This window comes from Pteropus medius, unplaced genomic scaffold (genome assembly GCF_902729225.1).
Source record: "Pteropus medius unplaced genomic scaffold, Ma_sr-lr_union100, whole genome shotgun sequence".
NCBI classification, from domain to species: domain Eukaryota; kingdom Metazoa; phylum Chordata; class Mammalia; order Chiroptera; family Pteropodidae; genus Pteropus; species Pteropus medius.
In genome coordinates, this window is record NW_024351731.1 from 23,361 (window position 1) to 41,850 (window position 18,490).

Below are 18,490 nucleotides of genomic sequence, written 5' to 3' on the forward strand. Positions count from 1 at the left end.
GTTACAGATTGTGGAATCAGAAAATAATGCTAGATTCTATTCAGAGAAAACAAGAACTTACAGAGTTAGAAGGTGATCTGACATTAATGAGTAAGTGTCGGATTAATAAACATATTTCTTAATGATAAATTTATGTCAGATCAATCTTTAACTTAAAAAAATATCAGCTCTGCTGTTTATGAAGACCTAATAATGAACCGACACCTATGCTGTGCACTTAACCTAGGCTCTCACTTAACTTTCACCATCAGCTATGACGTGGGTATTACCAATGGATAAACCGAGTTTCAAAGAAGTTAGATGTCGAGGGTTGAGCTAGTAAATGCCAGGAGTTTCTGACTCTGCAGCCGTATTCTTTCTACTATATAAACTGTCTCTCAAATAAAGGAACATTCTACCTAGCCTCCTGTAACCTTATAAAAAAACCTACCGATTTCTTCCCACAGTGCATACTTATGTGTCAGTTATGTGCCATGTACTAAGCTAGAGACTTCATGACATTATTTGTCAACCGAACAATAATAACTCCAAATCGTAGTTATTATCCTTTTTTAATCGTAAGTCAAAAAACATACTGTCTACTATGTGCCAGGCACTTGGGAAACAGATGCAGGTAGACATGCTCCCTAAAGAAAGAGAAATTATTACAGTCGTACGTGTGTGTGTGAAAGATATGACAATGGGACCTCACCTAGTTGAGAGCCCAGGAAAATATCTCCCTGAGTGACATCTGGGCTGAGATGGGCGTGTCCACTAAGGATGAGGGATGAGGAAGAGTTTGCAATAGAAAGGAAACAAAAGGGAGCCAGATCCTGAGCTCAGCGCGTGCCAGGGCAGACACACGGCAAGGAGACCAACCCAGGCAGAACAGAGTGCACGGAGGAGAGAAACCGGACGGAAGCAGCACGCATGCCTGGTGAGCCATATTAAGCGCCTGGGCTTGTCATCCTCACGTCCCCGGACAAACTACTGCGGCAAGGATGACATCAGATCAGCACTGACACACTCCGCTTCGCCTGCAGCATGAAGAATGGAGCGAAGGCTGCGGACGGCTTACAGAGGCGTATGCATGGGAGCGAAGATCAACGAAGAGGAAAAACATTTTTTGGCTATTTTGGAAAATGGTTTGTTTCTCCCAAGATTCAGTCCATGTGTCAATGTTAATATAAGTGGAAAGCAAAGTCTGAGAGATGAGAACAGAAAAAAAACAAAACAAAACAAAATACCAATACTGTTACAAAACAAGACTTCCAGGGTTATTCAAGGCACTCTGCCACTTCGGGGCATGAAAGGTCCCCCTGACCCCAAGGGGTGGAATCAGATCACCTGGCTGAGTTGGAAATGGCCAGTGACCACAGTTAGAGAACTTCTGTCCATGAATGGCTGAAGCCCTCGATGGCAGATCTACCATAATGCGGACACATACTCGAGACGATAGGGCTGCTTAACTTAGCTGCCTTTGAAGCGGCTAGATCAGCCTCTTGCCTTGGGGGCCTCTGCTGATACGCGACAGTCCTACTGGCCCATAATGCCCAGCATCAAGAGAGGAATCAGAGACAGAGGATCCCAGAAGGTGGGATCCAAGAGGTGGCCCAAGTCTCTGCCTCAGCTGGAAAGAAAGGGAAGTCGAAGAAGAGGTGACATAGGGATTGGGCTTTCTAATGAAGCTCCTAAAACAAAACCACGTGGTTATGACTTAGACAAGGTAGATGACAAGGAGGAAATTAATGGGCTAATAAGCTCTAAATTCTGGAAGAAATGAGCTGGAGTCCACACAGCCAGGAGAAAAAGACCCAGGCTCTCCGGGGCCACAAAGCTACAAACGATGGAGACACCCGACTGAAAGGCCAATCGTGGGAAAGAACTGACTGTCATGCAGGGGGAAAGAAATGACAATTCTGATTTCTAGTAAGAAAGGATAATTTATAAAACACTTCTATCGCAAAAGGTATTTAAAAGCACAGCATCTTTAAAACAAAACAAAACAAAACAAAACAGGACTTCGTCTTTAAAGTAAAAGTTGCAAACGCACTTGGCCAAGAAGCTAATATAAAAGAATATAGAAACCAAGATATAAGAAAACTAGGAAGCTATAGGAACCTAGTGCAAACTAGAAAGCACACGCCCTACCCACGGAGAGATGGTGCGCACCTCAGTGCCGATGCCGATCACTGAATCAACTGCTGCCTGAGCTACTGATTTTTCCAAAGCCACTAGAAACTTCAAAACAACAAAACCCCAAACGCAAATAATTTACCAGTTTTTAAACCTGACAGCTAATCAGGAATTTTCTAAAATTATGTGGGCCAAATAAATTACATCTCAGGCCTAAATTTAGCTCATGACTTCTACCTTACGGTATGGTCTTCTTATTAAATTGTTTGTATTTATGTAGAATAAATAACATATTTATGAGATTCAAAAATCAAAAGTATGTAAAACATGTCAAGAACTTAAATTTAAATGTTTCAAGTTTCTGACACATTTATACCACTCTTCCTCTCCTCCACGACTTCACACAGAAAAGCCCTGCCAATTTCCATCCTTCAAATTAAATGGCTAAATTTCACCTGTTCTGCCTCCTCTTTCAAGAAAGGGAATTTCAACTTTTACTCACTGTATTGAAGGTACAAGTCTGATCTCTGAATAATTTTTCCCATGCAAGGGAAAAAGCAAATGGTTTTTAATTCTTTTTGCTTTAATAACTCGCTAGATAACTTTGGATATATCATAAGCTTCCTATCTCTCATCTTAAACAGTTTTAGATATATGAACTGAGGATAATCAGCAATGATTTTAAGAACGCAAAAATCTAAATAATCCAGGGGTCTGTGGATTAGTTCCCACATATGGGAACAGATATGAGGACCTTTAGGCTACAGAAACCAGAGATTTCCTTGTGGAAATTACAATTTCTCAAGGAGAATGGTCTAAATAAACGAAAACCTGGGTTGACAGGAATGATAAGATTATGCTCGAATCTTCAATCAAAACGAGCTTGCTTGATATGGAACATATAAATTTAGCAATGTGAACATAAAATCCTCTAAATTACTTCTGCTGTCTTTCTCAACAGGGAAGTCATAATCACTTTCGACTTACCTAACCTCTGAGAAAATTCATAGAATTTCTTTAATTTGCCTACGAGCGGAACGACCGCGCCCCATGCTTTCTCCTGTAACTTCTCGTCTGCGGGATGCTGGATTGCCTTCAAAACCCAAAAGAAAAGAAAATAGTCAAGTTTTAAAAATCAGAAAAGTATAATTTTTACATTAAAATATAGGTTTCAGCAAACGTCAGAAACCCTGGAATAACCTAGAAAATCCAGACTAATGGGATGCCGAGGGCGGGCCTTCTCAAGTCCACCGACACTTCACACCTGTGACAACACATTCTTAGTTAACCTGCAATGAATACAGAAATAACAGAGTAAGAGCCTACAGGATATGTGTTTGTGGAATATACTATGCCTTGGTACCTTTTAATGCCATAAAAACAAACCATTTTCTATTGTTTCCCATGTCACAGACAGGCTTTCTTAGTGGTTTTTTTTTTTTTTTTGGTCAAATAATTATTTTAGCGGAATAAAAATAAACCCCAAAAATGCAATAAATGAAATAAAATGCCAACTCTGGAAACAGGCTAGGAAACTTTCAGAAATTCAAGAAATTCAGGGTCCAAAGTAGCTTTAAGAAACCTCCCGAACACATAAGAACCTACATCAACCTGAAATACGTGATTCAGAAACTGTCATACTTATTCCCTTTAACTAAAATCTTGTTCTGGAGTCCAAGTTTTCTCAAGTTTTCCTGAATAAGAAGGTGTGAAAACTAGTTTCGAATCTGTAAGGGGAGAAAATAAACCATAATCTAGAGGCTCCAATATAAATGTGAATATGCCTCTCTCTATACCCAGTCTTTCAGACCACTAGGCAATCTTTTGTGAACGTAGGGGGTTATTCTCAAAGAAATCTATTTTCTTGCTTTCATCTTTCTTTTGCTTTTCTAAGTCCTTAATGTTCTTTTCAACAACCTGGTTTGCTTTCTCTTACATCTTCAAACAACATAAACACACCATCTGGAATTGAAACTCGTAACCAAGGTGTGGTGTGGGGGCTCCTTATGAACACCTGCGGGAGGTCTCGACACGTTTGAATTTTCCCAAGGCACTACTAGCATTCTCACTTCATCTACACCCTCTCCCCACAAAAAAGAAAGCAAAATAAAATTGAAATTATACACTCAGAGGATGTGCCGAATAAATTAGCTACAAACTCAATAAACGGGCTACGTATTGTTTAAGCGATCTGTTTTATAAGCTTGGCATTATATTCAAATTTTCTTTATTTTTTAATATAAAAAATTTTAAATGATGCTTAAACATAATAGGAGTCCGAAGTAAATCTCATTTATGTGACCGACTAGAAATTTTTTAACGTTAAATAAAATCTGACATTACAACAGGTAACAATTTTTATTTCACATTATATTAATGTGGATATTTTGACGGGACTGTGATATCATCCTGATGTATATAAAAATTACTTTTAGCCTCAAGCCCAGTCTCAGCCATGTTTTATAGCAAGTAGTAAAAAATTGTTTATTATTGAGGATATGAGCAAATAGCTAAAAAATTTTATTTTCTTCCCTTGAGAAGCCTATCAAAGTTTTCTTGCAAGGATCTAAAAATGACTTCCTAAATATCTACTCATTCTCATAGTACCGAAACGCTCCAGCAAACTTCACCCACGAAAACGAGCAGAGTCACCTCGCTCCCTGGCCCTGCCTCGCTCGGGCTAGAACTGAGGGCAGTGCCATCTTCAGCCTCCTTACAACTCTCGCCGCTCCTCCCTTCGCACCAGTCTCGGTGCTGGGAGACAGCGTTCTTGGGAGAGCACCCACGGCAGCCCAACAGGCAGAAGGGCGCTCAGACCAGTGTCCGTGGTGCGGCTGCTGTGGAGCAGTGAGTCCAACTCTCATTTTCAAAAATGCTGAAACTGTTAATGGTTGAAACATGAGTGGCGAGTCGTTATTTCCATCTCTAGTGAAGTCTCCTAGAGAATAAGCTTTGCTTATGTAATAGAGTCTACCTTAAATCAAATTTTATTCTATTTAGAGTCCTGTTTAATAAAATGCTATTTAAACAAAAAGATATATAATTCCACGCCATTAGCATGGTAATAGCAATAAATTCTCAGTCTATGCTCCACGTGTCAGGTGTTCAGCTAGGCTATATAGATGGCTTATATAACTTTATTCTCAAAACGAATCTGTAAACCACTTCCACATTTTTGCTTTGCCATAATGGTTTTTACATTTACCTTCCTCTTGAATGAATATTCTCTTTTGGAGAATATTCTCTAAAATGTAAGATTCTAGTGCAAGAGTACAAATAATTTTATAGGTCTTGTTTTACATAATGCCAAACTGACCTCCAAAAAGACAGCCATTTTATAATACCACTCTGCATTAAGACTGTTTTTTTCACAAACCCACAAATACTGAGTTTTTGACTATTATCGTACAGGAAAACTTTTTGACGATGATGTGCGCTTATTAGCAAGTCTGAACATTTCTTCTACTGTCACTGCTTTTTCATAAATGGTTGTTCTTCTAAATCTTCACATTGACCCAGGACAGTTATGGTGGTTACACCTGTTCTTTGTATATTTGGTATATATTCAACTTTTATTTGTACCTTACTTAAAGTGTTTTCATACTATTCAAAAATCTTTTCTGCATGTACAGTTAAACCCAACCATTAACATACATTCCTCAGGGATTACACATTTATCCCCATCTATGAAAGCCTTAAATGCTGTTTTTTAAGAAGGGTTTTCTGGCTTACATATTTTATATCTATTTTATTGACCTATTTCTCCATCCTTAATTCCTTTACCCAACAGTTTAATGATAGCACCTTTATAAGAAGTCTCAAAGTCTTGAAAGGAGAATCTCTTACCATTGCTTTTTATTCTCTCTCTTATTTTTTAGTGTTCTTCAGTATTATTTTTCTATAACTCTTCAAAACTTTGAAACATCTATTTACTTTCCCATATGACCAATCACGGAATGCCAGGAGTGAACTACATGTGGCCAATGTTGTATCTCCTTAGGAGAACACAGTGCTGTTTAGACTATAGCGGCCCATGGTGAACTTCAACCTCTGGTCACAGTGTTAAGAGCTCCTGGCTTCATAGCCTCATAAGCCCTATATATCAACTTTTCTATCATTTTACTCTGTTCCAGAAGATTATAATGGAATCTTAATATCTGTTCAATTACGTCCACATAAAGAGTTTTGGGAAAACATTGCCCACAAGAAGCAGAGTAACCCTTCCACTTAGAAAGTTTTTTTTTAAAAAACCCTATGAGTTCTACCTTAAAAAAAAAAAAATCAAATAGGTAATAGTTTTTCTTTATTGTTTATGGAGACAACTATAAACAGTTGATAAGAATTCAATGAGAAAATAAACTTTAAAGAAGTTTAATGGTACTGATGAACAATCTAAAATAAACCGTGGCATTAATAATCAACATGGAGAAAGTATGAAACATTTTTTGAACGACTTGTGAATTGGTGTGACCTGTAGGGAAAGAATAATTTATCAATTAGTAAATTAGGATCCTGCTTAATCATTTAAAATCTTCTGCTTCCATAAATGTTTTCTTTTTCGAAGTATGTTTAAATGTTTAGAGAACTTGAAATTTCACAGAAATGGTTACATGCCTTCATTTACTGAATAATCTTAAGGTTTTCTGTAAGCAAGGACATTGGCAAGGTTAATCTAAAGCTCTTGTAGTTATCATTTCTTCAACAGCTACTACTTATGAAGCACTGCACTAGGTGCTGCTAACACAAAAATAAGAAACCCAGTTTGCTCTCCTCAAGCTGGAGGTACAGCAGCAAAGAGAATAACATCAACTCTCAATGGTTTAAAAAAAAAAAAGTTACGGTTATAAAAGAAACATATGCAAAGTACTACAGCAAGGGATATAGGGAAGTAAGAGATAACTGGAATTTGAAGGAAGGACAGAAATTGAACAGAAAAAGAAAAAAGGAAGGACGTATTCCAGACAGAAACAAAGGCAAGGAACTGTACATGTGTGAGACATTCAGGGAACGAGTTCAGTGCGGGAGAGGCAAAAAACAGATTCACACTGTCTATAATTTCCCTCATTAATGGTTAACACCAACTAAACTGGAAACCAAAGAGTCAGTAAACTCTCTCTTCTACTTTATAGTAAACATCCAGCCAATCACCAAAACCTGTGGCCACTTAGCCCAGAGCATTTCTTGAATTGTCATCTTCTGGTGCCTGCACTTCCTTCTGCCTTCACTAGTCCTCCAAACGCCATCAGAGGAATCGAACTGAGTATGAACTGTAAGCCACCAGACTGGTCCTCGGTGGCGTCGGCGCCGTTAGGTTCAGAGGACATCCGCAGAAACAGAAGGGTGGGGAGGGAACGAAGCGCAGTGTGGGCTGCGCCTTCGAGAGCTGTGTGGGGAGACAGAGGCTGGGGAGATTCTCTGGCAGCAGAGGGCACCTGAGAACGTGCAGATGCGGAGGGAAGGAAGTCAATAAAAGAGAAAACACAGACGATGTAATTAAGGAAAGGAATACGTAAAGAGTCAGGTTCCAGAGGAAGATGGAGAACAGGGGTAGAGAAGTCAGCCTTGGCGTAGTAGAGACATAGCTTCTTTTGAAAAATAGAAGAAATGGAAAAATTGATGAATGGAATGAAACCTGGTTAAGTTCAGAGGTCTGGGCGAAGAAAGCTGAGGAAGACCCCAGCAGACATTTGCTCTGTGGTGTAAAGTCACCATCAGACAGAGCCAGGGGCAGTCCGGGCAACATGGATGATTTCAGCTTTCCCTGTAAAGCTTAGGAGCCGAAAAAACAGACCAGCGGAACAAAAAAGCCAAAGAAAGTTACGTTCTCTCCTCCCTTCCAAAGAAAGGACAAATGGTCTCCCCCCCACCCCCATGGAGGCAGGTGTGAGAGCAACCAAAAAAATACGTAACATACATAAATCACATATTTAATATACATAAATCACATATTTGTCGAACACTGTTTTCCCTTTACTCTTGTATCACTGCAACCACTTTTGAAATAATGCAAGCGATCTTCCTTTAAATATAATACTTAATATGCAATAAAAGAATTCCAAAGTACAGAAAACAAGAGAGATTAAAACAGTAAATTTTATTTGACTGGAAAATGTTTATGCTTTACCTCTCGTATTTCATGGCCAGCTCCTCTATATGACTGCAAGTCCTCCAAGATGCCTTCTGCATCTTTTAATACTACATTCACCTGATTATAAATTTCCTTCTCAGACTCTGTAGGCTGGGCATCTAAATAACAGGAAAGCACAAGAAAATGCACAGTCACATGATTTTTTTTTAGCACATGTATAACTCTAAGCAATCCAAATTTCTAAAGACGACTAACATTTTATTCAATGTTAACTTTGCACTTGTTAGAACTTTTCCATAGTTCTACACTTGCTTAACTAGCCTCAAGTTCCTGTCACAAAGAAGCACGGGAACACCAAACTGTACTATTTACTTAAGCTATAAATCATGACTTGGATATTAACTGAACTTGAGAATTATAATTCAAAATTTTAATTGTGATGGAATTAATAATCACTTTCTACTATTTTCATCACTATCAGTAATGATGGTAAATTCATGAGTAATGATCTATTTTAATATAACAGAAATGAAAGTTATTATATCTTGCTCATCTATGGTTTAAGACTGAAGTGACTTTCCTTTCCTATAAAGTTCATTTTAATGACTAAATTTCATATAAAAAATTAAAAACTGTTTTAAAAGAATAGTGTTTAGATGCTCCTCTCTTCTAGGGACCATTTAAATTGTGTGCTCATGAACTTTTCTGCCAATTAACACAAGGTCAAGGTTCCTGAGCAGAGTTCAAATTATGAAACTGCTCCGGAATTACTAGGCCACAATGTCATCACTGAAATTTTTCAATACTGAAGCAAAAACTGAGTCCCTACATCCCTAATGCTGAGTGAGAGAAAAACGCAGGGAGAATTAGTTATAAAAAGCGTAATCAGGAAGACAAACATATGGGCATTCCACCACCTGTAGTGTTAGCCTCGAAACATATGTCAATCCACGACTAAATCTGGAATTCTCTCTGCTAGACTCTAGGTAACAGAAATTCTGTTTTTAAATAACATGGTCATTTGTTTCTCTAAGGATAAATCTTTTTATTTAATAAATTTTTTTTTTTTTTTTTTTTTTTGGAGAAAAATGGATGTTCTGTGAGGAAACTGAGTTTTTCTTAACTCTTTCCAACTAGGCCACATTCCATACTACAGAAGGCATAAAGCACTTAAAATTATAAACATTATGATTACAATAATGTTTCAGAGAGGAATTACGCTGGCAGAATGCCTCCCTGCTAAAATTTTCTGTTATGATAGGGGAGGCAGTCTAAATTTATATAATGGGAATTAAGAACATTTCTGGTAAATCTCTTTGTTGACCAATCATATAAAAGTAGTATCTTGACTTTCTGTGCCCACTCACTCCACCTGTCCACAGATACGCACTGATCTATTTATATTCCTCTCCTTAGAAAATTTAAAGAAACTTTTAGTTCACACTTGAAACCAGGAGTCCAGATGCCTAAAAACTGTAACTTTATTTTGCCTTGGAGCAAGTCATAATTCAAATCCACCTGTTAAACCTGCCAACTAGTCAAAAAGATACCACGTATTTTCTAAAATCAACAATTACAATACCAAATTTTAATTTTGACGTACTTAAAATAGTACTACAGAAACAATAACATTTATGTGCAAAGCCAACTTAAGAATTTGTGTTCTCATATCTGTTCCCTTATTTTTCAAATTTCTTTTCATAAATCATATACTGTTTTGAATGAAAACACAACAAAAAAATTACAAAGGAGGAGCCAATTGAAAAATTAAATTTTTTTAAAAAAATTTATCTAAAATTATAGACATTATTGGGAGCAAACAATGATAGTGTAGCTAAATGATACTTTATTTTATTTTATTTTGTGGGTTTTAATTAATTAATTATTAGTTTTTTTTAATGGTGACATTGGTTAAGGAAATCCAGTAAGTTTCATCCGTACACTTTAACAGGAAGGCGTATATATATTTACACTGTGTGTTCACCTCCCACAGTTAGACTTCTTTCTGTCACCACATATTTGACCCTCTCTACTCTTTCTACCTCTCCTCTTCCCCCTCCCCCCTTCCCTCTGGTAACCACTAGTCTATTGTCCATGTCCATGAGTCTCTGCTAAACGATATTTTAAAAATCAGTTTGTCATCATTTAGCAGTAATATCCTTCCACATTTAGCCAGACTATATTCTCCAAAGTAAGAGTCAGACACACACATTTGAAAAGTACACGTCATAACGTTTATACTTACACCAGGTGCAGAAGAGAAAAATACTTTTTACATGCAAAAACAGCAGTTTTAAACTTTTTCATATGGATTGTGAAACTACAGACAAAACATCAATAGTAAACACATATATCATAGTTTAAATTCATGAAGAGGGAATTCATGACAAACACTAGCATTTTGACTTTCATATATTAAAAGGTATTTGTAAAGTTTGCAAATACTGAACTATGCACTTTTGGTGTGGTGACTAGTTGTTAACAGAAAATGTGACACTGAGACTTATATACAAAGATACTTAACATGTAGATTTAAATAGACCTTGTAAGTGATTAATAATTATTAAAAACTTAATAAGTACCAAGAAATTTAAAAATGAAGAATATTTCAGTTTCCCCTAAGGGTGGAAAAAACGCCCAGCGCCACGCTGACTAAACAGTTTTTAGACTGTCACAGGAGAGTCACGGTTATAATTTTGAAAGCTGCTGAAGACTGCTGCGGAAATGAAGACAAACGGGAAAGAGCAGACGGGTAAGCAGCGCTCCACCGACAGCGAGCCATGCGAGGGGGCGGGATCCGGGGCGGGGAGACTGTGTAAGGGAGAGCATGTTTGCAGAAAATGGTATCATATAATGAACCCAAGACTTGTCACTTTGATTTTTCACAGCAAAGAATGAAAGATGTTATTACTTGAAGAAAAACGTATCCCTTAGCCAGCTAATAAAAGGACGTTCATTTGACTGCAAAATTATGTGTCTACTACTGAGAGCAGGCACAGTGATTACTCATGGAGCTTCTTTTTAAAAGCTGTTCGAGGGAAATTACAGCATATTTCAGTTGTCCTTACTGTTTGAAGGTAAAACTAAATGTTTTAATCATTTCACACCGGTTTCCTACAGAAGAGTCGCTGAAAGTAATGGCTAAAATTGAAGTCGTTATGGTTCAAAAGGAGGCAAAGATCGGCTACAAAAGGAAAAAAACTAAAAAGTCACATAAAAATATAATTGTATAAGGGCTCTTTCTGCTTTAATCTTGCATTCATTCAGTAAACACTGACATTCTATCTCAAGTCTCATCGAGGCAGGGACATCGATGTAAGTACATACTACTGGACACAATGTAAACTTAGTACCTAGTGGGTTTTCTATAATATCTGTTGAATGATGAGAAGGTACAGAGATATCAATGTGCCTCCAGCATGAGTTAAAAGAGACTTTATGCATTTGTATCTCTGAACAAATAAAGTCCTATTATCATTTTAGAAAAATAAATATATGAAAATGCCACTAGAATAAACATATTTCAAAGTACAGGACAAAAGCAATTGAAAATATGCAAAAAGTAAAATGGAAAAATTAAGTTAGACTAAAAAAGTGGGTATCAATATTTTTAAAACGGGGGAACAGGTAACACAAAAGACACAGAATTAGAGGAAATGTATGACTAAATGGAAAGGCACTAAAAACAAAGATCAGAGAAGGTAAGACTATTTCTCATTTGCGAATATCCGCCCATATTTACTCTCCTTCTTTGGTCTAATTGAAGATAAGTAAATCAAGATAAACAAATACTGAACTTCATCATTTATAAAGCACTATGCTGAGGTTGGGAAGGGAAATAAACATAAATAAATAAAAGTCCCCTTTTCTCCCAAGAACCACAATTAGTGAACTAATGCTGTCATTAGTGTAACTGCCACCAGACTGTATGGGGAGATTCTGAGCTTATATTTTAACTGAATCATTATTTTTAAAATAAAATCATCATATAGGTATAACTTGTTTTAAGAAAAAGACCCGCTTTCTACTACCTCAAGAACAGATAACGTTTCAATAAACAGACTGTCTTAAGGCCATTGTATATCTTCCATGCCTTAAGGCCTTTGTACATGTCCCTTCTACGATGTCCTTCACTAAATTAGCCTGAAACATTCTAATTCATCCTCTACAACCCAACTCAAATGTCATCATCAGAAAGTCTTCCATGATGCCCAATCTACTCGCTGCTAGGTAAGGTTAATCCTTTCCTGCTCTATACCTTAAATGTAAATTATGTAAAGAAAATTATTAATTCTATCTATCCTACTAGACTGAGAAATCCCCAAGGTAGAGACTGTATCTTAGTTATCTTTGCATCCCCACAACCTACTTGCTGGTGTCTCGGAGGTGGCAAGCCACAAATGTCCAAAAAGTGAAAAACAGCACTTGTGTGTGCGCAAATGTAAATTAAGGGAGTAATGATTTACGATAAAGACATAGTCTTTATTTTGTAAACTTCAGGATGCCACCAAATAATGTTTAATGTGTATTAGAACAGTTGATTTGTATACAGCCTGAAAAATACTGGCAAAATGCCAGCATGGAATTATTGCTACAGTTGCCCAATCATGGAGATACACTGAGCTAGATTTAACCAATTAGAATGATGGAAATAGTAAAACTAAATTACTCTGCTAACCTGAACATTACTCATCATCTAAAAATAGACAATGTAATACTAAATAGTTTAATAAAAAAATGTGGCTTTATTCTCAGTAACCATAAGGAACTGGCAAATCAACTGTGTTGGCAATTTGAGCCTGGTATAAAACAGTTCAAAAGAGAATCTATCTGAAGGGTTAAGGTCGCTCACTTGAGTATCTTAAGGATAAGTAAACGTCTACAAAGGCAAATTTCTAAAAAAAAAAAAAAAAAAAAATGAAGATAAATATACAAATGGATGAGAGATAAAACTGATTAAAGAGAACTCTAATGTTAGAATCAAAAGAAAACATTTTAAAATCTAAATAAGAAATAACAAACTCTGGCCTAGTATACAGTATGTTTTGACTAAATTTCATTTACCGTATACCAGTAAGCATTAAATCAAAAGTTCTACATTGGCTGATTATAGGCAACAAAGAGCATTTTGAAATTTATAACTGCCTTTAAGAAGTTAACACTACATGTAGTTCTTCATTATTGGTGACTATTGTTGTTGTTAGACGTTTTAACCGTTTCCTGCCACTAAATTAGCTATTTAAATTTTAAGGATGATCCAACCTCTTCCCGCCCCACCCTCCCAGTGGAAGACCAAGGCCAGATAATATTTTAAATTAAACTACAGTAAATTCTTTCTCACTTGACCACAACATAATGCTAGGTTTATAAAAAGATCAAGTGCCAAGTCTTGAACAAGATCTTGACTCTATCAAAGCCAAGATCTGCAAATGTAAGGAATTTGAGATAAAGAGTAAAAAGGAAACAGAATAACAGAAAAATATACAAGACCAAGTTTGAAACAGACGCAAATAAACTAAAATACAGCTCTATTATGTAAGTTGTCTCATCTGAAAGAATAATCTTCAAGTCAGCAATCTGCTCAAAATCCCCAAGCTGATTAAATTCATGCTAAACATGCACTTTAAATAGCATTGGTAAATTGTTGAGAAGGGTCAAGAAAACCAATATCCTTTTAGCTACATGTTGCCCTAAAGACCCAACAATTTCCCATGGTCCCGATACTGACACTCGCACTCTTCGCTCGCCTGCAGGCAGTACCCAGACCACACAGACACTGATAGGAACGTAACAGAAGGAGAAAACCATCAGAGACCATCAGTGATTCCATAAAATGGAGATACGCTACAAACTGATGTGTTCATATGACCTGTCCTGGCTCAAAGAAAAAAATATACACATAAATCATTTATAAAGTAGAGTGAATTGCATAATAGCGCATAAACTAAATTGAAGTTGATGGAAAAGGCAATGACTCCCTACGGATTATTTTAAAGGATTTCTTTGTTTCTAAAATCAGAAAAGGTCTCAAATTTCAAGTATTTAAAAATCTGTTCACAAAATAAATAAATAAAAACAAAAATCTGTTTGAATGCTTGAATCGTAGGTAATGATGGAAAGGATCACATTACAATCTATAGGCTCTCTCTTCACCCCTTCCTAACAATTTTCTAATGATCAGTGAAAAGAGCAACATTCACACTAAAACACCCATTTAATATCATTGTTTTCAATTTGACAACCAGACAAGCGAAAGCGATACTGACAGCCACAAGAGCAAGCTTCTCAGCATGCATGGGGTCGAGGACACTTACCTGCCACTCTCAGACCATTACAATAGGTCATGCAACACAAAACAAACAGAAGGCAAATTACTTAAAGGTCTGTGAACCCATTATTTTTCTTTTTTATTTAGAGTTCGAAAGATGAATTCCCGAAATAAATACATTATTTCTTAACTTTTCAAATTATCTGCAAAGATTAAATAATTAAGGTTCACACTTACCTTTTAATATTATGCCCAAATTACTGAGCTTTGAATGGCCTTCATGAACAGATTTGTATTAAAATACTTCAATAGCTATAAAGAGTTAGTAATTTTTCTCCAAATATTGCCTATTAACAAATCTTGAAGTAGCATTTTTCCTTTCTACCAAAATTTTTTTATAAAATATTTTTCATTAGAGAATCTCAAATGTTTTCATTAGAGATCTCAAATTATAAAATAATATCTAACTAAGAGATATGAATCTCTTATAAAAATTCAAATGAAAGCATTTTATCACAATTTAATCTATAAAATGACTTCCAGTTCTAGAAGGCACCAGAAATTTTACTCAAGCAATTCATAGCTCAGTCATGCAAAGCAGTTAAAAAGATGGCAAAGTGGAAACATTCATTTAGTGCAAGACAAACGCAGTCTACTGCAGGCAAAGAGAAATAGATATAAAATCATCTTCTCACTTTCAAAATCAAGGAAAAAATTTGGCCCCTGCTCAAGGTCTGTGCATGTCAAAACTTTAAGAAGATTCCCCATGTTAAGGTACCTGTCAAGACAAGAATGAGAAAAGAGAAAATATCCCTTTATAAAAAAAGAACATCTGAAATTTGTTAAAAAATAGTAACAGGGAAAATGTTCATTAGGCCATGAATTCGTCCTTCAGGTTACCCAGCCTGTGCTCTGGCAGACAGCGACCGGCCGGGTTCTCAACGTGCTGATATGTAGGACCTAGAGGTGAAATGTGGTTTTCCCGTACACAATGGCACAACTGTTGCTCTAATTCTTCTCCAAATTCTCCCAAGACAAGTTTCATTAATGGCCTTATAATGAAAAATTCTGTAAGTATTCCAATAGTGCTAGTATTCTGAAAAAGAAATTTCTGATCAAGAATTATTCACATGTAATCTTGTTTAATATTATATTGAAACAACAATTTATTTCAAAGCCAAATATCAAGAGTTTTGGCCACAGCTCACCTTTGCATTTTATCTTTAAATAGCAGAAAATTAAACCTACTTCCTATATGTCATTAAATAAAGCATATATTTCTAACTGAATTTGGTTATTAATTTGTGGAGGTTATTTAAGTATTGATTCTGGATCTGCAGCACAATTCTGATTTCTTATAAAATTATCATAGGATTTTAAGCATAGTCACTAAGGCATACTATTAGAATATTCATCATAAGGCTACTTGCTTCATGGACTAATGAAAGGACATCACTGGCTACAGACTCAACATGATTTTAGCAAATGAAAAACTAAAGAATTATACATATGATGGTGATGTTTGCCTACGATTAAGAAAAAAATCATGCAAACTTTGAATCTCCATATTTTATTAACAAATACTCTGGCTGGCCTTCACTGTGGTGTGAGTATAATTCATCTTTCACCTTTACCATTATACACCAGCTGTGAAGGGCTAAAGAGACTTACTTTCAAAGTCCAAGAAAAAATGTGCTGCATTGTGGTCTATGTCCCTGGTTAGCACCTTAATGAGATTACCCATGCCAGCAAACCTAAAAATAAAAATGGCAACATCATTTAGTTCCAGTAAAAAAATTTTAAGCAGAGGCCTGGGATTCGGCAAAGGCTGGCTTGCTCATAATTACCAACAGGTAGGTGCAGGTCTAGATGCTTCTGGCATTAAAAATTTGGAACAGCGAAAGCACATTTGGCTCTAAGATTATAGCTCTTGTCCCTCTTTTCCACGTATCAAAAAAGTTACATAAAGCAAGACTGTAAAAAGATTAGACTTTTACATGTAACTTGCAATATTTACATCTGATTATGCGAGCGTTACCCCTTTAAAACGTGAGGCATACCTTCTCAATGTAAATTAACATCAAATAAGTAAATATTGAGAACATTATTTTTAAATAATAGGGATATTTTCCTTCTGCAGATCAAATTCTATTGGGAATACAGGAAGACAGTATTCAAACCACATTTAACCATTAAAGACTGAAGGGAGTCCAATTAATGGCCTGCTTAAAAATTTACCACACATAAACCAATGTTTTTTACATTTTCAATACTCTTAAGATTAACCAAACTTTTAATGATTTAACTCACAGATTATCCAACAATATCAACTATATACAACAATACAAAGTATGTAGCGTAAAAGCTGACATAGCAAACCAGTACAAAATGAGCCAGCAAGTATCACAATTTAGTGGATTCACAGAGGAAAAACAGTAAAAATACGGTACTGGCATAAACCTTGCCCAAGAATCTGCCATGACTCAGTGAGGATGAGGTGGAAGGTGGTGCCAGGAACCCAGGATGCCTGGAGGCTGCAGTAACTACAGGGAAGGAAGATGAGGGTAACACAGGTACGGACTCCTCGCATCCCCTCGCCTTCCCTCCCCCAATCTCAGTACTTTTTCTCTCAATATGGAATTGCTGGCATATATGAAAGCAAAACATAAAAATAACAATATATATATATATTTTTTATCAATGACAGAATAGACTCCTTATTATCACCCCTCATTACAAGAAGTTTAAGTAGAGCACTTTGGCCACCTGTGCTGTTCCCTGGAAAAAGGCTAACTTTAAACTTCCCAAAGAGGAAATAACAGTATAAACAGTTATTTGCTTTAGAGGTCAGAGTCTGATGGACTAGAACACACATTTCTTAGAAAATGTGAAAAGTCATCTAATTTATTCACAAATATGATAAATAATGAAGGGGCCCCTCTCTTTGAAAACAATACTCCCCCAATGGAAGAGGTAGGGATCTATCTTATTTTTGGTATGAAAATCCCTATTGTACAGAATTTCACCGGAAAGAGTCTGTACAATGTTATACACAAACGGATAAGCTGAGATAAAAACTAAAGGGGAACTATTTCACATTATCTTATACATAGTAAAAAGTTTAGTAATACAACTTTTGATATATAAGGAAAATATAAGCACTTTCCCAAAATCATCACATCTAAATAATTACTTCAATTTGGTTACTAAATTTATTCAATAGATTTTTTAAGGAATGACTTGGAAATAGAGTATTTCAAATATGTATGGACTGTTTCTAAACACATAAAAATTCCCTCGCTAGCAAGAACCAAACATACAAAGAATTACCTAGTGCTATCAAAACGTCAACTGTAAATGAAAAAGAAGCCCGAGAAAAGACTGTAATTAATTGTCTTTAAAAGGAAAAAGGCAGCACGCCACTTGGTGTTAAGCGTGTTTAGTCTACAGACTCAAACAAGAATTCTAACTCTAGCTTACTAGCTGTTTGACCTCGAGACTGCTACTTAACCATCCTGGGACTCATTTTCATTTTCTTCATCAGTAAAATATACATAATTGTAGTCACTGCCTTAAAGAGTTATTACAAGAGTTCAGTGAGAGTCAGCCCTCTGATTTAGCACAGTGTCTGACACACAGAAGGTATTTAATAAATACTGGTTGTTGTTATCACTGTAACCCAAGAATCACAAAATACTTTTAAAAAACAATAACGGCTCTATTTCCTTCTCACACAAACCAGAGTCCTCAAATCATCAATCAATTTCAATGTTATAAATCAGAGTAAATCACAAAGCCCATTTTTGTCACGAACACTGTGAAAGGCTGTCCTAAAATTAGACCATCACCAGGTACGGGAGGGAAAAGGGAGAGAGGAGGTTTCCTTACCTTCTTACTTGTACGCACACAGTAGGTCCTCGGGGAAAACCCTGAAACTAGCCAAGTTTGTCTGCTCCATTTTCCTACAACTCCTTCTGCAAACTTCTTTCACTACCTAGTCCTCCTCTCAAGGCGCCCCA

At 36.3% G+C, this 18,490-nt stretch overlaps 1 protein-coding gene across 6 annotated transcripts in view; it reads right to left on the reverse strand.

Annotated features, from left to right (window-relative positions):
• CYRIB (CYFIP related Rac1 interactor B) overlaps window positions 1–18,490 on the reverse strand; it is a 121,128-nt gene that overhangs the window by 11,021 nt on the left and 91,617 nt on the right. For 2 of the 6 annotated variants that reach the window (XM_039845868.1, XM_039845867.1), the window contains 3 exons: window positions 15,167–15,249; window positions 8,240–8,361; window positions 3,103–3,208 (listed from right to left, as the gene is read on the reverse strand). In XM_039845868.1, the coding sequence (XP_039701802.1) occupies window positions 3,103–3,208; window positions 8,240–8,361; window positions 15,167–15,239 (301 nt within the window). In that variant the 5' untranslated portion in view covers window positions 15,240–15,249. Of the gene's footprint in view, window positions 1–3,102; window positions 3,209–8,239; window positions 8,362–15,166; window positions 15,250–16,142; window positions 16,226–18,490 lie in introns of all 6 variants that reach the window. The other 4 variants (XM_039845873.1, XM_039845871.1, XM_039845869.1 and 1 more) reach the window with 3 other exon arrangements.